The sequence below is a fragment of the Mobula birostris genome, chromosome 9 (assembly GCF_030028105.1).
Source record: "Mobula birostris isolate sMobBir1 chromosome 9, sMobBir1.hap1, whole genome shotgun sequence".
Lineage (NCBI taxonomy): Eukaryota > Metazoa > Chordata > Chondrichthyes > Myliobatiformes > Myliobatidae > Mobula > Mobula birostris.
In genome coordinates this window covers 34,256,687-34,280,844 of record NC_092378.1, presented here as the reverse complement: position 1 = coordinate 34,280,844, position 24,158 = coordinate 34,256,687, and the positions used below count along the sequence as shown (strand labels likewise).

At 38.3% G+C, this 24,158-nt stretch overlaps 2 protein-coding genes across 16 annotated transcripts in view; one reads left to right on the top strand and one right to left on the bottom strand.

Annotated features, from left to right (window-relative positions):
- Positions 1–14,373, bottom strand: part of LOC140202658 (ninjurin-2-like) — a 288,428-nt gene extending 274,055 nt beyond the window's left edge. For all 6 annotated transcript variants that reach the window (XM_072267784.1, XM_072267785.1, XM_072267787.1 and 3 more), the window contains exon 1: positions 14,180–14,373. The gene's annotated coding sequence lies outside the window, so the exon portion shown is untranslated. The remainder of the gene's footprint in view (positions 1–14,179) is intronic.
- The window catches only part of LOC140202656 (serine/threonine-protein kinase WNK1-like), a 160,689-nt gene that overhangs the window by 32,284 nt on the left and 104,247 nt on the right, over positions 1–24,158 (top strand). For all 10 annotated transcript variants that reach the window (XM_072267777.1, XM_072267781.1, XM_072267780.1 and 7 more), the window contains exons 3-4: positions 6,075–6,295; positions 7,342–7,499. In XM_072267777.1, coding sequence (XP_072123878.1) covers positions 6,075–6,295; positions 7,342–7,499 — 379 coding nt within the window. The remainder of the gene's footprint in view (positions 1–6,074; positions 6,296–7,341; positions 7,500–24,158) is intronic.

Below are 24,158 nucleotides of genomic sequence, written 5' to 3'. Positions count from 1 at the left end.
TGCTATGTTTGGAGGTAAAAGGGCACTGCATATGAACACCAAAACCTCATCCCAACTGTGAACATAGTGGACAGAGCATCATCGTTTGGGGATGCTTTGCTGCCTCAGGGCCTGGACAGCTTGCAATTGTTGAAGGAACAAAAATTCAAGATTGTACCAAAACATTTTACAGGGAATGTCAGTGTAGCAGTCTGTCACCTGAAGCTTAATAGAAGTTGGATAATGCAACAAGACATTGATCCAAAAGACAAGAGTAAATCAACAACAGAATGATTTTTAAAAGAAGAAAATTCAAGTTTTGGAATGGTCAATGTCCTGACCATATTCCTATAGACATGTTGTGGAAGGACCTGAAGCAAGCAGTGCATGCAAGGAAGCCCACTAACATCCCAGAGTTGAAGCAATTTTGTAAGGAGGAACGGCCTAAAATTCCTCCAAGCCGATTGTGCAGGACTGATCAACAGTTACCAGAAACGTTTGTTGAAGTTACAGGTTTCCCCTGCCATCCGAAGGTAGAGCATTCCTATGAAACGGTTCGTAAGCCGAAATGTCGTAAAGCAAAGAAGCAATTACCATTTATTTATATGGGAAAATTTTGTGAGCATTCGCAGACCCAAAAATAACCTATCAAATCATGCCAAATAACACACAAGACCTAAAATAACAGTAACATATAGTAAAAGCAGGAATTGATATGATAAATATACAGCCTATATAAAGTAGAAATACTTTTCCACAATCATTACTGAACTGTTCTCCATAGCGAAAATCTCACGCAAGCGCCGTCAGCAGAAAATCTCACGCAAGCGCTGTTGGCAAGAACACTCTCTCCAGTAACCTTTAAGCTATGAAGCTGCCAAATCATACCAAATAACACGTAAAAATACACGGCTGATATAAAGTAGAAATAATGTATGTACAGTGTAATATCACTTACCGGACTTGGGACAGCGCCGAGCACACTGATAATGTTGTGTTAGGCTGAGTCGGAGTTTGGGTGGTGCAGTGGCCCCCCCCCACCCTCCAGGCCGTTGAGCGATACATTGCCGCGAAGCACGCAGGGGTCCAGTGGTAGCTGGGTGGCACACAGCACATCTTTAAGAAAAAAGCCGAAATAGACAAGCTAATTAATTAGGTGCCGCCCGACGCATAATTGTCGGCCCAGATCAGTGCCGATTTCGGATTGTGTCGTCTCTGATCTGGGCTGACAATTACGTGGCGGCGGCACCTAATTAATTAGCATATTTATTTTGGCTTTTTTCTTAAATATGTGCTGTGTGCGTCCCAGCTACCGTTGCATTTTCTGCGAATCGGTATCTGTCCGTGGCCTGGGGGTTGGGGTGGTGGGACACTGATGTGTCATCTTGTCGTCTCTTTCCATTAGAGCAGGCAGCTCATCTTCTTCTATCTCTGTCCGCCTCGATGTCGAAGGGCGAGGTTCGTCGTCTGCTGTGGCTGATGTGGAAGGCTTGCTTGACTGCTGAGCCTCGCGCATTTTTCTATCACACAGTTCTTTAATAAGGACTCAAACCATCCTGCAAATATCTCCTAAACCAATGTACCCTTTCAAAATTAAAATCGTACTTTATCATTACTCATTTGGTTTCGATTGTTATCCTTTTTTCTTCCAATTGCATCAGCTCTTCATCTGTCAGTTCTTGGTGATGGGATGCCAAAACCTCTTCAACATCATGTTCGTTAGCTTCTACAAGCCAAACTCACGTTGTCCTTACTTCGTTCACCACGATCAAAATGCTTAATTATGTCTAGTTTTACCGTAAGTGTAACACTCTTACAAGCTCTTTCAGGCTTTTCTGATACCTTAGAACCCATCTTGCAAACAGCTGCTCACAGGCACGTGTTTCAGCAATGCCGGTGAGAATGCCGTTCCAAATCCGGGGGAGAGCAGCTGCTCGGGGCGCGCTCTGCCTTTTATCGTGCACTGAATTTTTTTTCGTAACAGTGAAAACACCTTCTGAAAGCGAAAACGGTACTAATGTAGGTCTTTCGTAACAGGTTTCGTAAAGCGAACGTTCGAAAAGCAGGGGACACCTATATTGCCGTACAAGGGGGTCACACCAGTTACTGAAAGCAAAGGTTCACATTTTTTCCAACAAATACATGTAATATTGGATCAGTTTTCTCAATAAATAAATGAACAAGTATAATGTTTTTTTGTCGCAAACAACAGGAATTCTGCAGATGCTGGAAATTCAAGCAACACACATCAAAGTTGCTGGTGAACGCAGCAGGCCAGGCAGCATCTCTAGGAAGAGGTACAGTCGACGATTCAGGCCGAGACCCTTCGTCAGGACTAACTGAAGGAAGGGTTGATAAGAGATTTGAAAACTCCCACTTTCAAGGAGTTTTCAAATCTCTTACTAACTCTTCCTTCAGTTAGTCCTGACAAAGGGTCTCGGCCTGAAACGTCGACTGTACCTCTTCCTAGAGATGCTGCCTGGCCTGCAGCAACTTTGATGTGTGTTACTTAAATGTTTTTTTGTTATTTATTTAATTAGGTTCTCTTTATTTAGCTTTAGGACTTGTGTGAAGATCTGATCACATCTTAGGACATATTTATGCAAAAATAGAGAAAATTCTACAGGGTTCACAAACTTGCTAGCACCACTGTATATAATTCATCTAACCTAAATTAACTCTATCTGACAATGTTTTGTTTTCCATCAAGTTTTATCACACTGATAAGCTAAATGTTCTTATTCCACCATGAAACCCTTTTAAATATTTAGCATCCACAACTTTTCCTTCAACTAAATTATCTTTAACTTGGTACATCTGGAGGCACACCTGGAATTACTCCCCAAAGCCACTGTCATTCAGTGTTTGCTTGGTGTTACTTTCCTTGCTCCCAGAGCTTTTAACCCTGAAGTTTCCTCACATTGCCTACTTTCCTTACAGTTAACCAAGAGTGCTCCTTCTCTTATAGGTCTTGTGCGCACAATATGTCCTCAGGCTTTTTATAAATCCTTAGTTGATCTAATCAGATATCAAAAACAGCTCCATATTCAAAATGTGTAACTTTAAACTCTTCCTTTTATTTAAATCCTGTCTACAGTCTTCATTAAGCCACTACAATCCTCAATTTGCTGCTTTAGATTTTTTCCCGTTTCTTAGAAACCTGCCATTTGCCTTGCCCCATACAACTCCTATCACCCAATACCATTTTCTGTTTGCTTCCTCGGTTTTTTTTGTCAACTTCCTGCCATCTCTACTGTCTGTTCTGCCCCTGATTCCTCTTGTTGGACTCTTTTTTTTTTTCCCCAATGATATGCCTGAGCAGCATGAAATGCTATCCGCTCCAATTCCTCCATCGGCACTTTCCCTCAGGCCTCTCACAGATCAATCATTCTTGGTGCAATGGCTGTTCTGCTTGACCTCAACTTTTTTGCTGGCTGCCATTTAATAAGTTAAATTAATCAATCAATCAATTAATCAATTTGCAATTGTGCCTCTTTTAGCCTCCTGTTCAGTGAAACTCAGCAGAAGATCCTGAGACCATTCTCAAATTCTCACAGCTCTTGCTTCAAGAAACACAGGATGCTGGAGGAATTCAGCAGGTCAGGCAGCTTCTATGGGAAGAATAAAATTGACATTTATTCCTCTGTATAGATACTGACTGATATGCTGACTTCCTTCAGCATTTTGTGTATGTTACTCTGGATTTCCAGTATCTATTACAGAATCTCATGTTTATTATTTCACATTTCAAGTTGTGTCTTCTGCTTCGATCTATTCTCTCTCCATAATTAGTTCCCCGTACTATATCTTTTTTTCTCTTGTATGCCTGTCCACAGCCCCTTGATTCTTTTTGTCTCTTGCCTACACTAATGGTAATTTTCACTAGTCTTTAGGACATGGCTACATATCCACATAATCATGGAGAACAAATAGATGCCATGCGATGTGTAAGACATTTACTTTATCAATTGCACCAACTGTTACCTTCAGACTTTCTTTGAAATAACAGCAATGTATTCACTGTTTTCTGGACCTTTGATTCATTTGTAGTCAGACAATTTAAAATGAAATCTGAATCAGAGTGATTTTCTTTGCCTTTATTAATACAGACTTTTAGTAACTTTAATAATCCTTGTGTATTTTTAACTTAAATTCTGTGGTATAAATATATAAATTTAGTTTAATTATCATAGTCTGTTAAAAGCATGTATCTTGTATGCTGCATTTATCCCATTATTGTGCATTCTCATTAGCTTCCGGAATTCTGGAGCTCAACTTCAAAGTCCTTCTGTTGTTCTGGACAACTTTGTAACCTGTCATTTATTCTTCATTGCTTTGCCTTGCTTCTCTTTGAAAGTGTTATTACATCTGAGAATTGAATTCCATTTGTCAATTTTGCACCCCACTAGACCAGTGCATTGAAAGCCTCCTACAGCTTAAAAGTTTCATTTCGCTCCCATTGAATACACTGAGTTTTGGTACAATGGACAAATTCTTTATTGTATTTGCTACATTTGAGTCCAAATCATTTACTTTCACCTTGAAAATTAAACTACTTAATACTGAGCTTGGACAAAGCATACAAAAATTTCTCACTCACAAAAAGTTCTATCAGTTTTGCCCTTTACTGGTATTGACTCAATTTTTATATTAAATGTAACTACCTTGGACTACATGGGCTTTTACTTTTCTGTAGCTCAGCATATCAATTGATTGTTTAGAAGAAATTTTTGACATTTGAATGGAAATGTGCACTAACAAAAAAATTTATTAACATATGGGCATATTTATCTAAATATAGAATAAAGCCAGTTTCTCACATGAAAAAAGTATGCCTAACCACATTGTCTAATGTTCAAGGTCAGGGCAATCTAGAGTACATTATGAAGTCAATAAATACAAATTGATTATCAAGAATCATAATTCTTTTAGCAGAGAGATACATCCAATTAGGTTAACTTTTTGGAAGTATCCACTCATTTAAGCTAAATGCAACTAAATAAAATTTAAGTTCCAATTTTCACTTGCCTTGTAGTTTATTCAATGTCAGTGAAGGTTGATGATTGTGTGTGTAAAAAAAAGACATCAATGGTGCCCTCTCGTGGCTTGCTCAAAAACACAAGCGTATCTATCAAAGGGTGCATGATTTGATGGCAGTTAAACCTCATTACCTCCATTTTTCTGATCAGTGACAAAATATTCATGTCCACTGCATCGATATAATTTGATTGAATTGTATATAATTTGATAGTGTAATGTAATTTTCCTCTGCAAACCTTTTTTCAGTACTTCAAATTGTTGAATTAATAACAAATGCATGACCATACTTTTATTTACTTATAATCTTGGTTTGAGTCCAGCAGGCTTACCTATAATGGCTGCAAAAGTAGTACTTGTGCACCATCTGGCAGCTCCAACATGGAGTATGTGAACCCACAGTACAAAGTCAGCCAAAATTTACATCAAGTAGACAATTTTATTCTTGGAGGTGCAAAATTAACTACTTTGGTTCTGAGGAAATCTGCAAAGGGTTTTCTTGTAAAGCATGGAACAAAAGAAGCTTTTTTTTTTGCTTTCTGATATTTCAAAATGATGTAAAAAGAGTACTGTACCTTTGTCTGCAGAATCTTCTTTAAGGCACTTCTTAAAACATGCCTCTTTAATTTAGCCTTGAATGTCTGTAAGGTTTTTTTGAGGGTGTTCAAGTGAAATAATTTGAACTGAAATAAATGTAGGTCACTGGAATGAATTTAAATCCAGAATTGAAGATGCTAGTTAGTGTTAATGGTATATTGTGTGGCATGCATTCAACAAAACAATGCAAATGCCAGATATGGTTCTAAAGTAATTTCTCAATATTTGCAATATGTCCTTTCTACTTGTACATGAACTGCTATGTATTCGTCCATGCAGAGGTTTTCTCATGAGATGTTATTATACAAGATTAAGATACCATCAAAGTACTGCTTAATCAGTGCATGGGCACACTTGGTCTGTAATTCTGACATTGAAGAACTAAATTAAGAAACATAATATTTGCTTAGCTTATTTAGTGTAGCAATCAGATTTCAATATCTTCTCCACCTTCATTTCAGCTACTTAAAAAGGTTTAAGGTGATGAAAATCAAAGTACTTCGAAGCTGGTGCCGTCAAATCTTGAAGGGACTCCATTTTCTTCATACTCGTACCCCACCTATCATCCACAGAGATTTGAAGTGTGACAACATCTTCATTACAGGCCCTACTGGATCAGTTAAAGTTGGTGATCTTGGCCTTGCTACATTAAAAAGGGCATCATTTGCAAAAAGTGTAATAGGTAAGTTGACAAATTAGGCAATGTTTTGTTTTTTTTAATTAAAGAATTTTGCAATATGATAAAAACAAAATTGGTTTAGTGAATAACTTTGATAAAGGTGACTGCATTGTTTAAAAATCAGGAAATTAGACTTATTCATCCACTTTATAAATGTTCTGAAAGATAGCTGTGGATAAACTCAAACTATCTCAGGGTGTTATGTTCTGCAGCATATTTTTGGTCTGGTTACCCCGGTGAGCCCTCTTTACTCAATTTTCTGTATTCCAAGTGTTTTCAACTGTAGGACATCTACTTTCCCCAGCTGCAGTAGACGTAAGCATACTGCAGTTGAACGGTAAGTGCTATAAAGAAAGCTGTGGTGAGTTGCCTTTCTGATGATTCGTAGATCAAGATTATTGAAAGCTTAAATTTGTGTTCATGCAGCAATTTTCATTTGCAAGGCAACTTAGTTTCTGTCAAATGTAAGGAGCATAATTGCTATAGTCCATCTTAACAGTTTTTCTCGAAGTATGCTGGTGGGTTTCATTTCAGTTTTTGGAAACTGAATAATCTGCAAATGAAACGTGGGCATATTTTAAGGGAATTGTTCATGTTACACTTTGCAATTTAAGTAAGTTACCAACAATATTGAAAGTAAGAATTCTAGTGAGTGGTGTATATATATAAAAACAAAAGCAAGTTACACTCTGAATTGGCCACTTCATTGTTTTAAAAGAAGCAGAAGAAGGAAGTAAGTATTCTGTATGTGATGTCATTGTAACACGGACTTTTAAATTTAAAATATTTATTTTCTGGATTAGTGGCTCCAGAATACTCATTCTAGCAACTCTCAATTAGGTCATCTTGGTTCAGTCGTCCATTCTGGATGCCTTGCAGATGAAAATTTTTGTGTTGTTTTATTGCTGAGTAACTGAGAAGGGCTCTCCTTCGCCTCCACTTTGTCTTCCCCCACAGATCATCATCTTCATCATCGTCTTCCATCGGTGAGTACCGACAGCCTCTGCTCACTGAGTCTGTTAGAGACTGAAACATTCTTTTAATTTAAGGTACCCCTGAGTTCATGGCTCCTGAGATGTATGAAGAAAAATATGACGAATCTGTTGATGTTTACGCTTTTGGGATGTGTATGCTAGAGATGGCAACGTCAGAATATCCATACTCGGAATGTCAGAATGCTGCTCAGATCTATCGTAGAGTAACTAGTGTAAGTACATGATCAGTTTGTAGTGATTTGACTAGCGCTCAATGCTGTATTTAATCTTTTAATTACTTTGGCACTTTATGATTAAATGGTAGTCTGAATTAAGGACAATAATACACTATTGATGAATACTGCTGAATTGTTTGCAATTTTAATCACTAATGTGGGAAAAAAAATATACCTTGTCATTGATTATGGTGTTCCACTCTGAATTTGTTCCTTTTGTAAAGAACAGCATTTGTATTGGATATATTCTGAAATAACTTAAGTACTTAGTTTTAATTTCAAATATTACATTGAGTTGTTGAATTGAGTTGAAATTTCAAGGTGTGGTAGGTAATAAAAGTAAGTAGACGAGTCTTGTGTATTCCACATAATGATCAAATGTATTGGCACCAATGACATACATAGGAGAAATGAGGTGCTCCTGAAGAGTAAATATAGGGAATTAGGTAGAAAAATGAAAAGCCGGACCTCAAGAATAGTAATTTCTGGATTGCTGGCTGTGCTGTGCACTAATGAGGGTAAGAATAAAGTGATTTGGCAGGTGAATGTGTGGCTGAGGAATTGGTGCAACGGGCAGGGTTTCAGATTTCTTGATCATTGGATCTCTTCTAGGGAAGATATGACCTGTACAGAAAGGATGGGTTTCACCTGAGTCCTTGCGGGCAGATTTGCCATAGCTGTTGGGGAGGGTTTAAACTAATTTGGCAGGGGGATGGGAACTGGAGTGAAGGGGTTGAGGATGGAGCAGTTGGTATGCAAGTTGATTGATTGTGTAGTGAGATTGTGAAGAAGGACAGGCAGATTAGGGCAAAATTGCAGTTGGTGGGATGAATTGATGTATAACATGGGGGAGAATTGAAAGGGCAAATACAGGATTGATGGTGTTATACTTGAATGTGTGCAGTAAATGGAATGTGGGAGATTAGCTGCACTACAAGTCGAGATTGGTAGGTACGATGTTGTGAGCATCACTGAGTTGTGGCTGAAAGAAGATTTATAGTTGGGAGTTTAACATCCAAGGATACACATTGTATTGAAAGGACAGGCAGGTAGGTAGAGGGGGAGTGGTGTCTCTATTGTTAAAAAAAAAATGAAATCAAATCCTTAGAGGTGACATAGGATTGGAAGATGTAGAATTCCTGTGGGTACAGTTAAGAAACTCTGAAGACCCTAATAGAAGTTATATTCAGGGCTCTGAACAGTAGGCAGGATGTGGGATACAAATTACAATGTGAGGTAGAAAAGGCATGTAAAAAGGGCAATGTTACAAAAGTCATGGCGGATTTCAATATGCAGCTAGATTGGGAAAATCAAATTGGTACTGGATCCCAAGAGGGACATTGTAGAATGCCTACAAGATGTTTTTTATAGCAGTTTATGGTTGAGCCCACTAGAGAAAAGGCAATTCTGGATTGGGTGTGTAATGAACCAGTTTGGACTAGGGAGCTTAAGGTAAAGGAACCGATGAGAGATAGTTATCATAAAATGGCAGAATTCACCCTGCAGTTTGACAGGGAGTAGATAGTCAGTTGTATCAGTATTATAGTGGAGTAAAGGGAATTACAGAGGCATGAGATGGGACTGGCCAAAATTGATTGGAAGGGGACACAGCAGGGACAATGGTAGAACAGCAATGGCTGGAGTTTCTGGGTGTAATTTGGAAGGCACAAGATAGATGCATCCTAAAGATGAAGAAGTATTCTAAAGGGAGGATCAAGCCCTGTGACTGATAAGAGAAGTCAAAGGCAGCAAAAAAGGAAAGAGGACTTAAAATATAGCAAAAATTAGTGAGAATTTAGAGAATTGGGAGCCTTTTGAAAAAACCAATAGAAGGCATGGAAGAAGCCAGGAGCAAAAAGTTGAAATATGAAGATAAGCTGGCCAATAAAATAAAACCAAAAGTATCAGAAGGTTTTTTCAGAAATATAAAGAGTAAAGAGGTGGGAATAGGAATTGGACTGTTGAAAACTAATGCTGGAGAGGTAGTAATAGGGGCAAAGAGATGGCAGGTAACTTAACAAGTATTTTGTGTTAGTCTTCACTGTGAAAGGTACTTTGCAGTATGTTAGAAATTCGAGTGCCAGGGCAGAAGTCAGTGTAGTTGCTATTACTAAGGAGGCTTTTGGGAAATTGAAAAGTCTGTAGCGAGATAAATCATCTTGACCCAAGTGGACTACACCCCAGGGTTCTGAAGGAGTTAGCTGAAGAGATTGTGCAGGCATAAGTAATGATCTTTCAAGAATCACTAGATGTTAGAAAGGTTCAGGAGAAATGGAAAATTGCAAATTTCACTCTATTTTTCAGGAAGGAAGGGAGCCAGAAGAAAGGAAATTATAGGCCAGTTAGCTTGATTTCAATGGTTGAGAACATGTTGGAGACTATTATTAAGGATGAGGTTTTTGTGTACTTGGAGGCACATTTATAAAATAGCTCAAAGTCAGTGCAGTTTTCTTAAGGGGGAATCTTGCCTGACAAATCTGTTGGAATTCTTTAAGGAATTAATAGGCAGAATAGACATAGGAGAGTCAGTGGATGTTGTTTACTTGGATTTTCAGAAGGCCTTTGACAAGGTGCTGCACATGAGGTTGCTTAACTAGATAAGAGCTCATGGTATTAAGAAAAGATACTAGCACTGATCGAAAATTAGCTGACTCGACAGGAAGTAAAGAGTACGATGAAGGTAACCTTTTCTGGTTGGATGCTGGTGGCAAGTGGTGTTCCTCAAGGACCTGTGTTGGGACTAGTTCTTCTTGCGTTATATATCAGTGATTTGGATGATGGAATTGATGGCTTTGTGGACGATATGAGGATGGGTAGAGGGGCAGGTAGTGTTGAGGAAATAGGGAGTTTGCAGAAGGACTTGAACAAACAAATTGGGAGAATGGGCAAAGAAGTGGCAGATGGAATGCACTGTTGGGAAGTATATGGTCGTGCACTTTGGTAAAAGGAATAAACACGTAGACTATTTTCTCAATGGAGAAAATTCAAAAATCAGAGGTGCAGAGGGACTTGAGAGTCCTTGTGAAGGATTCTTTAAGCATTAGCTTGCAGGTTGAGTAAGTGGGGAGGAATGCAAATGCAGTGTTAGCATTCATTTCAAGAGGGCTAGAATATAAGAGCAAGGATGTAATTGAGGCTTTATAAGACATTGGTCAAACCACACAGTGTTGTGAGCAATTTTGGGCTCTTTATCTAAGAAAAGATGCCCCGGTGTTGGAGAGGATCCAGAGGAGATTCACGAGAATGATTCCGGGAATGAAAGGGGTAACATATGAGGAGTGTTTGATGGCTCTGTGCCTGTACTTGCTGGAGTTTAGAAGGTCAGAGGTGGTGGGGGTGGTGAATTTTGAAAGATCCAGATAGAGTGGATGTGGAGAGGATGTTTCCTTCAGTGGGTAAGTCCATTTACAGATGCTACAGCCTTAGAATAGAGGGACATGCATTTAGAACAGGAGGAGGAATTTCTTTAATCAGAGATGGTGAATCTGTGGCATTCATTGCCACAGACTGCTGTGGAGGCCAAGTTGTTGAGTATATTTAAGTGGAAGATGATAGCTTCTTGATTAGTCAGATCCTCAAAGGTTATGGGGAGAAGACAGGAGAATGAGGTTAGAGGGATAATAAATCAGCCATGATGGAATAGTAGAACAGACATGATTGGTGGAATGGCCTAATTCTTCTCCAACGTCTTATGGTCTTAACATAATGGCAAATTGCTTGCTTGTTTTCTGAATTAGACTATGACCTTATATGGGAATGATTGCAATGGAGGGAAATTAAAAGCAGAATCTTTGAAGCACTTGTTTTTTTTCCCCTTGCATTAATGAATACATTCCAGAGCAAAAGACAAGTTTCTGAATGTAGAAATGTTTCTTGTTTGGCAAGCTTCTAAGCAGTTCGTCAAACTTATTCTAAACTTGGTCTTCATTATATCAAGCCTGCGGGATTATAAATTGAATGACGTTGTAACCTGCATAATAATCCTGTCTTGTGTTTTCTATCAAGCAAATTAGGTTTGAATTTACTTTCTTCTAGTGTTACAAATTATCTGAGTGGTGTTCTCAAGTTCTAATCTGGCTTAGCATTTTCCTCTTCTGGACATTGCTGGCCAGGCCAGTCTGTCCTACCCCAGTTGTCATTGAGAAGATGTTGGTGAGCTCACAGCTTGAACTGCTGCAGTCCTTCTGGTGAAGGTATATGCACAGTGCTGATGGGAAGGGAGTCCTAGAATTTTAGGCCCAGTGACACTGAATAACCGATGATGCACTTCTAAGTACAATTTGTAGAGGAACCTACATTCCCATGGCATTCCTATGCACCTTCTGCCGTTGTCTTTGAAAGTAGAAGCTATGGGTTTGGGAGGTGCTGCGTCAGTTGTCATATAGTGCAATTTCTAGATGGTGCAGATTGTAACCAGGATAATAATGTTGGCTATTTTGTCTTGATTACTGCCAGGCTTCTTTTCTATTCTCTCAAGTGAGTAACGAATAGTCCATCATGCTCAGAAAATTGTTTTGCCACCATATACCAGCCTCTCTGACAAGCACTTATAGTCATATTATTTAATTGGTTTATCTAGTTGAGTTTTTGATGAATGGTGAACCCAGTGATTTTAATGGCAGGACACTGTAAAGGTAAGGCCCTTGAATGTCAACAATAGGTAGCTAGACTCTCTTTTATAAGATTGATCAGTGGCCCAGCCACAATATAAACATCCATCTTGTGCTTCCTTCATTTTATTAATGGCAACTGTGTCTCAAAAGGAGGAAAGAGATTGTGGGAAATGAAGTGGATTAAAATCCTAAAATTTTACCTCCTAATTAAAGTTTTTGGCTCGTGATCCTATTCTTTGATTCAGTTTCTGTTTGATCAGGAGTTTGGGATGAATTTCTGTTAAAGATGTTCTAAGTGCAAGTTGAAGTTTTGCCTTGGGGAAACTTCCAAATGTTTTGAGAGTGCTACATTTGTTAGTCATCTTGGTCTTGTGCCAATTTTACTAAACGCTGCAGAAAGTTGTAAACTCAGTCAGCCCACCATGGACACTAGCCTCCCCAGCATCCAGGACATCTTCAAGGAGCAATGGCATCATTAAGGACCTTCATCACCCAGGACATGCCCTCTTCTCATTGCTACCATTAGGGAGGAAATGCAGGAGCCTGAAGGCACATACTCAACAATTCAGGAGCCACTTCTTTCCCTCTCCCACCAGATTTTCTGAATGGACATTGAACCCATGTACTACTTTTTTTTTTGCACTACTTATTTAGTTTAATTTTTTACTAATTAAAAACTGAAGTACAGCCAATGTGTGTGTATATATGTATATAGCAGTAATGTATGCAATATACTGCTGCATAATAGCAAATTTCACGACATATGCCAGTGATATTAAATGTGATTCTGTTTCTGAAAAGGGTCTCCCTTCCATTGTCCCAGAATTGATAACTCCCTCCATATGCAGTTTTCCACTGTGACCAGTTTTCAGACTTGATTGTGACTTGTGTACAGCACAGGACCTGCTTTTGTGTCGGCAGACTGCTGTATATGAAAAGCAGTTTTGGCAGCCGCTCATGTCTCATTCTTGCTTGTCCCCTTCTCCTCAGATTTCCTAGCTAGCCAGCTGTCAGAGGTTTGGTATGTTTGCAAGTCTCTTTATTAGCCATTAATAGTAAATAACACTTGAATTGTATTAAATGTCAGAAATACTACGTTTTTCAAGTTTAAAATACTAGAAGTCCTACTCACAAAATAAAAAAAGCTAAATAAAATGTTATTCCCCCGGAGATGATAAATCACATTCATGTGAATGGAGATTGCTGTGCTAAGGCAGGTTTAATTAGTGCATTAGGCAGATTTAATTAGGGAAAGGTTAGATTGATCTTGGAGTAGGTTAAAAGGTTGGCACAACATTGTGGGCTGAAGGGCTAGTACTGTGCTGTAATGTTCTATGTTCTATACTATACTTAATGTATTTTCTGTTTATTCCCTTGCCTTTCTTAATATTAATGAATCAATACACTTCTTAAGGAGCAAGTAAAGTCAGGGTAAAAGTAAAGAATGACATCTTTGTTCTATTAGATGTAATATGTTCCATTAACCGTCTATCTGAAGTTAGTTAATTCCCTGCTTGTTTACTGTTATCTTTCTTGTCTCATCTTCATGGTTCAAATCTCACTATTTGTTCCCTTAACATTTAATGTAGTGAGGAAAGTGCAATGGGAAAAGAGTGAGAAATATGTCTGAAATGAGAGATAAAATGAATGACTGTTAGGATTGAGGGTTAGGAATTGTTTCTGAGAGAGGGAAGGATTCTAATGTAGTGGTAGTTGTGGGAAGTGATACAGGCACTGAAAAGTTCACGGCTTGTTCAGGAGATGGCTTCTAAAAGTTGCTTCCACCATTCTTTGTAATCTAATATCCATTAAATGACAATGTATAAGCATTTTTTAATTTCACTTGTTGATCGTCTTACTCACACCTGTGTATCTTTCTGCATTTCATATGATCTTTGTGTATGATTCATGCAAACAAATGTGGTTGGGTTAACCGGCCCTTCACTCCATTTTGGCATGGAGGATTGCACATCAATTCAACACCACAAGCTATTTCATATTTTGAGCCTTGTATAGCAGTATTCCTGTCTTGCATTACAACACTGGTGCAATATTAAAGCTTACCTCTTAATTTGTTTTGTTGATTACTTGATGCGTCCAGTTTCTCCATGATTAATTCCATGGTTCTCTGAATTCACAGCAGATGCAATCTTTTAAATGGTGTCACCGCAGATTTTCACCGTGTTTTATTTAAAAATTGATTTTTTGAAACTGCGGTCTGTTAAGTACAAAAGAGCTTGCATTCTGTTGTCTCCCATTAACCTGTGCATGACATCAGTAAACCTTCATCAATATGCAGGTTCAATTGTTTTGAGCCTGGAGGTGGTTGTGGGAAAGAATGTAAATCTGAGAACGTTTAGAAATCGTTAAAGAAACAGAGATTTTAATCTTATACTGGCATTAAATGTGCATGAGGCGTGAAGTGGCATGTGTGGTTGGTTTATTGCTCTGAGTGTTCTTATTTTATTGAGGGCTAAGTGAAGATTTGAGTTGTGTAATCAAATAATGTTTGTCAATTTTACTCTAGAATCAAATGTAGATCTTAGATAATAGATTCTCGGGTTGATATACCCATTTTGTTTTATTGATGTACAAAATATGGGGAAGTAAAGGAATCATGTTGAAAATTTTAATTGGACAGAAATTTAAAATTATGTGATCTTTTGGGGGTGGGAATAGAGCTACATAATCCCTTGTGTAAGGATTCTAAAATGCTTCTAAATTTTAGATGACTTAATTGGCTTTTAAGGATGTACCTCATTTCCATGCATCTCTAGAGATCAGTAGTAAAGGTGCCTCCCTCTCCTTTTGAGTGAGTTTTCCTAAAGAACAACTTGGAACAGCTTAAAGCTTGAACTCTCAAAACTTCAGCATCTTTCATTGTTAAATTATTTTTCTATTACAAACTGCCAACAAGACAATGTGTTATTGATAGTCTGTGATAAATAGTATTTTAAAGTTCAAGGTAAATTTATTATCAAAGTACATATATGTCACCATATATAACCCTGAGATTCATTTTCTTGGGGGCATGCTCAATAAATCCATAATGAAATAATAACCATAATAGAATCAGTTGGCTGCACCAACTGTGCGTTCAACCAGTGTGCAAAGGACAACTGACTGTGCAAATACAAAAAGATGATAATAAATAAGCAATAAATATCAAGAACATGAGGTGAAGTCCTTGAAAATGAGTCCTTAGGTTGTGGGAACATTTCAATGATGGGGCAAGTGAAGTTGAGTGAAGTTACTCTCTCTGGTCCAGGAGCCTGATGGTTGAGGGGTGATAACTGTTTCTGAATCTGGTGGTGTTTGTCCTGAGGCTCATGTACCACCTTCCAGATGGCAGCAGCAAAGGTACAGGAGAGTCAGGACTTGCGTTGAGGATTTCTGTTGTGTTTTCTAAGGGATTTGGAACCCAGCTGGAAGCTGACTTTGGCCAAAGTGAAAATGAAAATAATAGAAATCCATTGTACACAAGTAATAGTAAAACATACTTCATTTCAAATGAATTTTGTTTAATAATCTTTAAACTTTAAAACTTGTAAGGAAAGTATTCAGCTCTGTACAATACATTAAAAGATTGACTTGTGTATATTTCTTATCCGTCACAATTGATTTGTGAAATCTTTTATTTATCAAAGCTGGACACTAATGTTAATGGTATTTTAATTTTCAAAATGCATAAGGAACTCAGCAGGTCCTGTAGCATCTATGGGAATGGACAACAGTTGAGGTTTTGGGCTCAGACCCTTCAGAACTGGAAAGGAAGAGGGAAGGTGCCAGAATAAAAGGGGTGGGGGAGGAGAAGAAGTGTTTTTTTCAATACTGCTGTCTGTTCCAAAAGCCTTTTATTGAAGGAAGGCTCCATGAATATACAACTAACCAGAAGGTTAAGTGACAAAACAGATTTGTCCTGACAAACACAAGAAAATCTGCAGATGTTGGAAGTCCAAAGCAACACACACAAAATGCTAGAGGAACTCCGCAGGTCAAGCAGCAGCTGTGGAAAAGAGTAAACATTTGACATTTTGGGCTGAGACTTCATCAGGCAGATTTGTTCTGAACTGTGTCTTAATGGCATGGATACTTCTTTACCAATGTGCTCATCGCAGGAACATTTATCTATTGACTTGCCCTATGTAGTTTCAATGGGACAGTGAATGTCCCACACCCACATGATTGGTTTCACTAACCACAAAGTATCAATTAGAAGTTAAATTGTGTGGAGGTTTTATTTCCTGAAGACTGGTTCTCATTTTAGTAAATCCATAATTATGCTATCCTTAATTCCAAAACACCAGAATAATCTGTTAAGAGCAATTTGCATCATTGATGATAAGTTGTATTATCAGTTCAAGGTCACAAAAGTATTACTTCTATTTGGTGGATTTATCACCTCCCTTAATTAGCAGGAAAATTTGTTGGTGGAGGAAGTTTAAAACAGTGCGCATGTAATGTTCTGATCTGATTAATCTCCCAAAGTACTTTTCCTGAAAATCAAAAAATAAAATTGTTGAATCTGGAAATGTGAAATGTAAACAGAAAATAGTGAAAAAACTCGACATCTGGGAAAAGAGAAAAAGATTTAACATTTTTAGTAAATAAAAGCTTTGGTCAAAAATGGAGAAGTGAGGAAATAATTTTACTTTGATAGGGATGGATAAGACAATGGGGATATCTCTGAGGGTGTGGCCAGAATAGTTTTGGAGCAGCCTGTTTAATAGATGTAAAGTGAGATTCTGTTTCACAGTTTATGTTGAGTCCTGTGCATGAGACCAGAGGTCAGAATGGGATGGAGAACGAAAATGCAATTTGTTGACTCAGCAGAAGTACTCTGTAAAGTTGCCTCACTGTCTCAGATTTCCTCACCGTAGAGAAAACCACATCATGAGCACTGAATACAATGTACAGGGGAGAAATGTTGTTACATCACATGTTACATTTCGGGCAGTCGCATGAGAGAGCTTAGAAAATGGAAGGGTTGGTGGGTGGAAAAAATGGACCAGGGGTTCACCAATGGAACTGTACCTTCAAAGAAGTGAGAGGGGAAGGTGGGGAGGATTGATGGTCGAAATTTGTTTGTTGAATGTGGAAAATGGTGGGATTAAGAGGGAAAGCCAGCAGAGCTCTGCATTTCCTGTGGCCCAGAGAGGGCATTTGAAAGCAGAACTACAGGAAATTGATGAATTGGATTTATTATCACTGGCATATGATATGCAATTTGTAGCTGCATTACAAAGGCAGAAATCTATAAACTAAACAATGAATAGGGCAAAGTGTCATAGAGTCATTCATGGCTTCATGGACCATTCAAAATCTATTGGTAAAAGTGGAAAAAAAATTCCTTAATCATTGAGTATGGATCTTCAGGCCATTTATATCTCCTCTCTGATAATGCTAATGAAGAGAGGACATATCCTAGATGGCGAGGGTCCTTAATGATGGATACATCCTACTGAGGCACTGCCTTTCGAAGATTTCCTCTGGTGGGGAGGGTTCTGCCTGTGATGGAATTGGTTGAGTCTGCACCCATCTTAAGCAGCTCTCGGTTCTGTGTAATGGAGGCTGTTTACCAGGTTGTGATGCAAGCAGTCAGAATGTTCTCCACCATTTATCTGGAAATTTGCAGGTGTATTTGGTGACATACCAAATCTCCTCAAACTCCTAATGTTGCGGGTGTGACTTTTTCATGATTGCATCTCTGTATTTTACCCAGGTTAGATCCTCTGAGATGCTGACACCCAGGAACTTAAAGCTGTTTACTTTTTCCACTGTTGATCCCTAAGTGAGGACTGGTGTGTGTTCTTCCGTCTTTCCCTTCTTGAAGTCCACAATCAGTTCTATTTTTTGTTGTGTTGGGAGTGAGGTTGCTGTTGAGATATGATTTGTGAACTTTGATGGTACCTATATATAAAGGGATACATGATGGAGATGGAGTAACTGGGAAAATGGAATGAAGTTCTTAAATGAATCAGGGTGTGAGGTAGTAAAGTCAAGGTGGGCTTGTAATGGAAACATTTTAAATGTCCAGCATCTGGGGTGTTTTTTTCTCAATAAGAACAGAAAGTACCAGAAACACTGAAGGAGAGGAAGCATTTATGGAGAGATAAACACATAAAGTTTTCACATCCTTTGTCAGAACAGACTGGAGACTGACTACCAGGAATGTTAGTTGTTTCTCTTTCCACCTCTTATAATAATATTGATTAATAATCTGTCTCCTGAGAGAGACAGAAATCCAGAATGACTCTGAGGTCAACAACTTGAAAGTGACTAGGAAGGGCATTAGCAGCAAAAAATAATAATGTTTTTGAATTTTTCATTCAAGAATATTTTGAGGGAGAAGTTCTGAGAAGGATCAAAACAGAATTTGTTCAGTCTATCTCCTGATAAGCAAGTGCTACCATAGCTAATATTTCTCCTTTGTTTCATTTTGGAGCATTCTGTGCTGAAAATATTAAAAAATGCATATTAGGCTATGTTACATTGTCTATTGTCTGTCAGCAATCCAGGAATCAATTTTGTTAATTGGATCAGGTACCATATGTACAGTACTGTGCAAAAGTCTTGGGGGTGTGTGTGTTTGTATATGTATATAATATAGATAGAGTTAGGGTGCTTAAGATGTTTGCACAGTATTGTACTTTGCAACATGGAATGGAGAGCGAGTTTGTAAATCTTGCGGTAGCAAAGGTTGTTGGGAATGGCGAGGGTGGAGGTGTGTGGGACAGGTAGCAGAGAAGAAATGCCAGGGGCAGGAGGTGCATACACACCCAGTCCTGAGACACCACACAAGGTTATTTGATTCTAAACAATTGATTTATTGACTATTACGGAATGATTTCTAGTGCTTCCCACTACTTCCCCTTTCTTTTCCCCCGTCTCCCAACCATGATTCCCCTCTCCCTGCCCCCTTCGCACTTTAGGTCCACTATAGAGACCCATATCAGAATCGGGTTTATCATCACTCACATGTGAAATTACTTTTTTTTGTGGCAGCAGTACAATGCAATAGATAAAATTACCAGTGTTGAATTAGCCCAATGTTGAATTGACTTTATTTCTTCCATCCTTCACATACATGAGGAGTAAAAATCTTTACGTTATGTCTCCGTCTAAATGTGCAATGTGCAATCATAATAATTATAATCATTTATAATAAATAGAACAGTCAATGTAATACAGAGTACACTCAGATCAGTGTGAGTTCATCAGTTCTTCCTAGTGGAAGAAGCTGTCCTGGAGCCAGTTGGTCCTGGCTTTTATGCTGCGGTACAGTTTCCATGATGGTAGCAGCTGGAATAGATTGTGGTTGGGGTGACTCGGGTCCCTAATGAACCTACGGGCCCTTTTTACACACCTGTTCTTGTAAATGTCCTGAATCATGGGAAATTCACAACTACAGATGTGCTGGGCTGTCCGCACCACTCTCTGCAGAGTCTTGTGTTTGAGGGAGGTATAGTTCCCATAGCAGGCAGTGATGCAGCCAGTCAGGATGTTCTCAATTGTGCCCCTGTAGAATGTTCTTGGGATTTGGGGGTCCATACCAAACTTCTTCAACCATCTGAGGTGAAAGAGGCGCTATTGTGCTGCCTTCACCACACAGCTGGTGTGTATAGACCACATGAGGTCCTCGGTGATGTGGATGCTGAGGAACCTGAAGCTGTTTACCCTCTCAGCTGCAGATCCATTGATGTCAATAGAGGTTAGCCCGTCTCCATTTCTCCTGTAATCCACAGCCAGCTCCTTTGTTTTTGCGACATTGAGGAGGAGGTTGTTTTCTTGAACCACTGTGTCAGAGAGATGACTTCTTCCCTGTAGGCCACCTCATTATTGTTTGAGATGAGGCCAATCAATGTAGTGTTGTCAGCAAATTTAATTAGCAGATTAGAGCTGTGGGTGGCGATACAGTCATGGGTATATTGGGAGTAAAGGAGGGGACTCAGTACGCAGCCCTGAGGGACTCCTGTATTGAGAGTCAGAGGGTGGAGGTGAGGGAGCCCACTCTTACAGCCTGCTGGCGATCTGACAGGAAGCCCAGGATCCAGCTGTCAGTCCTGTACCAAAGTCTTAGGGACCCTAGCTGTGTATATATGCCTAAGTCTTCTGCACGATACTGGATGTTAACTCGTGATGCTTAATTTCATGGTTTAGGAAATGTGTTTGATTCCTTTCCACAGTAGAGCTCATGGTATCTCATGGCAACCTGCCTTTCACCACCACCACCTTCTGCTTTCCCCAGTCACATCCCCTTGTACAGGAGAAAAGAGTTGGGTAGGAAAAGCAGCATTTTTTTTGTATTGCTTTCTGTTGGCATAAAATAATGTATTTTTTATAATTAACATTTAAAAGTATTTGACCCTTTATTTTCAGCTTTGCTCATTGGGTGCAGTGTAGTCCAGGAAAAGTACTGGAAAAACTGCCACACAATATAGAAAAATATGTCTTGCGCTTACTGACTTAAATACAAAATCAGTTACTAATTGTATTTGCTTTTTATGGTTTTCATGACTAATCTTGTCGTTGGTTTTGTTTTCAGCCAAGGTTTTAAATTCAAATGGGCAGTTTTTCCAAGTGTAGATATGTACCAAGCCAGTATAAGTATGAAGAGACTGTTAGGTTATAAAATTTATGACTGGTCCTAATGGAGCAGTTTTATGCAAGTTTTTTTTAACTTTCCCAGAAATGGCTTCAGGTGGGTATAGTTATGTGTCACAAGGAAACATTTCGCAGTAATAAAGTGAAAAACCACACAGTTTAAAAAAAGTTACAGAAAATATATGCTGTTATAAGTTTGTTTTTTTTTCCCCCAAATAGCCTGCTAGAATAACAAGTTGTAGTGTCATTACTCTGTTCTTTCTTTACAATGGACTTGTGAAGGTGACCATGGTTAAAACACAAATTGTTTGTTCAGTAGTGCATGACTTGGCTTCCATGTGTGACTTGTATCATCAGTTTGAAAATGGGGAACTGATCACTTGATAACATCTTCAGAACTAGTTTTCAAAAGGGTTACCAGTTTAGGGTAATTTTTGTAATGTCCCAAATTATTTTTATAGGCAGATTCATTTCAGCCTTTTCCCATTTGGGTTATGGCTACTGGAATTGAGGTTTAGTCTTTTCAATCAATTTTTATTTTTCCTATCAGTGATTACTTTGCTTGAAATGTATTATAATTGATTTCTTATAATAAGCTGTGAAATTAAGGGAATAATTAACTGTGCATCTGACGTTCAGGGCAACATTATCATATCATATTTACACTAATGTAAGAAGTAAGTAGCTTGCATCTATATGATGGCCTGTTTTTTAAAACAAAATCACCAAAATGTTTGAAGAACATTTCACCTCAGATGGTTGAAGAAGTTTGGTATGGGCACCCAAATCCCAAGAACTTCCTACAGGGGCACAATTGAGAGTATCCTGACTGGCTGCATCACTGCTTGGTATGGGAACTGTACTTCCTTCAATCACAGGACTCTGCAGAATTGTGCATACAGCCCAGGGCATCTGTAGATATGATATTCCCACTATTGAGGACACTTTACGAAGACAGGTGTGTAGAAAGGGACCGAAAGATCATTGGGGACCCAAGTCCTCCAACCACAAACTTTTCCAGCTGCTACCATCTGGGGAATGGTACCGCAGCATAAAAGCTGGGACCAACAAGCTCTGGGACAGTTTCTTCCACCAGGCCATCAGACTGATTAATTTATGCTGATACAGTTGTATTTCTATATTATAGTGACTGACCTGTTGTACGTCTATTCATAAATTACTATAAATTTCACATTACACATTTAGACGAAAGCGTAACGTAAAGATTTTTACTCACGTATATGAAGGATGTAAGAAATAAAGTCAATTCGATTCAGATGAGGGCATCCTGTTTAGTTCCTACTAGAAAATACATATTTCAGATTCTATTTGCCTTCCCAGATGCCTGTTCAGTATGGACGTTTGCTGTGCAACCATTGTATGCCTCTGTGTTCAAATTCACAGCTAGTCATCACTGAAAATACTTGTTCCTTTTAGTTGTGGACATGATTAGTATTTCATTGTTAGTAAAGGAAATATACGTATCCAATAGCATGTGCAGTTTTTCATGCCTATAAATATGCACATTGGTATTACATCAGATTATTGGCATAAATTAGTATTAATATAACTACAATTTTTAAATGAAGTCTTGTAGCTTCACTGCATAAATAATAAAAGTATATTTTGAACACATTTCCAGTTTCTGCTGGTTTGAAACTAAATAGATATAACAACAAACATAAAAAACAGTCTTGATAAAGGGTCTCAGCCCAAAATGTTGTCTTGTTATTCCTCTCCACAGAAACTGTCTGACCTGTTGATATTAATAGTTTGATGTTAAATACAGAGGCCCTGCAACCATTTTTTTTTGAAATGCTGGTGAGCACTTAAATAATAAAAGGACACATAACTATTCACCATTGCCTATATATGTGCATTTTTTTAGGCTGTTATTTATTGTGTTCAATGTTTTTCCTGCGGAGTGTTGTGAGCATGCTATGTTGCCACTAGAATGTGTAGCGATGTTTGCTGGCTACCCCTAGCACATCCCTATGTGTATTGGTTGTTAACACAAATTACGCATTTCACTGTGTTTTGATGTACATGTGATAAATCTGAATCTATTTTTTAGATCCTGATACTATGTGACAGTAAATCATTTGTTCGTAAATAGTGTGTTACAGTTATTAAAATCAGTCAACATTCAAAATTGACAGGAAAATGAAGACAAGCTAGCTTCTTGAGTACTTTCCATGCTTATGTTCACCCAAGCATAGAAAACTTGACTGAACACTTAGCTTCCCACCTAATGAAGGTATGTATTTGAAAACAAAAGGAAAAACTGCAGATATTATTTCCTCTTCCATTGCCACCAACACTTGCTCCCTTCACATTGAATCTTCCCATTAAAATGCAGGCAATGCATCACCTGCAGTTTTACCCCTTTCCTTGACTACCAGCCAGTGACTCAAACACTCCTTCTTGGAAGATAGCCGTTTACTTCCACATTTTTGAATTTGTGTAGTGCATTCTTGTTCCATGTTGGCAGATTTTAATAATGCAAGTTGAGTGCCCCGTATCCGAAATGCTTGGGTCTGGAAATGTTTTGGATTTTGGAATATATAATGAGATAGCTTGCGATTGCCTTCATTTCTGCTTCTGAATTTATGTGCAACTAGTAAGCAGTCTTGGTCTTGCACTTGTTCATCACACATGTACTTAATGGTAAAAATTATTACGTACCATTAATATAATGTGAAAATATAAAATTTTGAAAATTAGAATGTGTGCAGTGTAACAAAAGCAGTACAGCAGCATTGGGAGAATACTTGAATCAGTTGTTGAACAACAACTAACAATGGCAAGCTTTCAGTCTCCACCTACAATGCCATGTTTTGATTAAAAAGTTACAGTGCACTGTATTTGTATCTTTTTTTTAGGTTTTATGTATAGTATAAAAAGTCAGCATTGTAGACTTGTTCTGGTGTTAGATTTTCATCAGTGATGCTTTAAAAATTTAATTGCATTTGCATAAAATATAAAAACAATCAGCATCGTAGACTTGTTCTGGTGCTAGATTTTCGTGATTGGCAGACACTTTAAGAATTTAATGCTGTGCCTTTTCTTAAATTTCTGCAACCAGCCTGCCGAGTATTCACAACTGCCTTCAATGCTTAGTTGGTCATGATAGATCTTTGCTTGTTTCATGATCAGCATACCGTTAAGTGGCATGTGCTCACTCCAATACTGACGATACAAAATCAATCTTCATTTTTCATTAACTTCAGAGGTTTTTGGATTTTTGAATTTGGATAAGGGGTACTCGACCTGTAATACTACGCTGTTTATGATCAAGCTGTTTTATGTTACATGATATCAGAATACATAGGTGTACTCAGTAATTTTCTTATTGATCACCTTTGCCTTCGCCTTTCTTACCTTTATCATCCAGTTTTAACGTTAACTTTCCCCAAACTTGCAGTCATTCTGTTCTAAT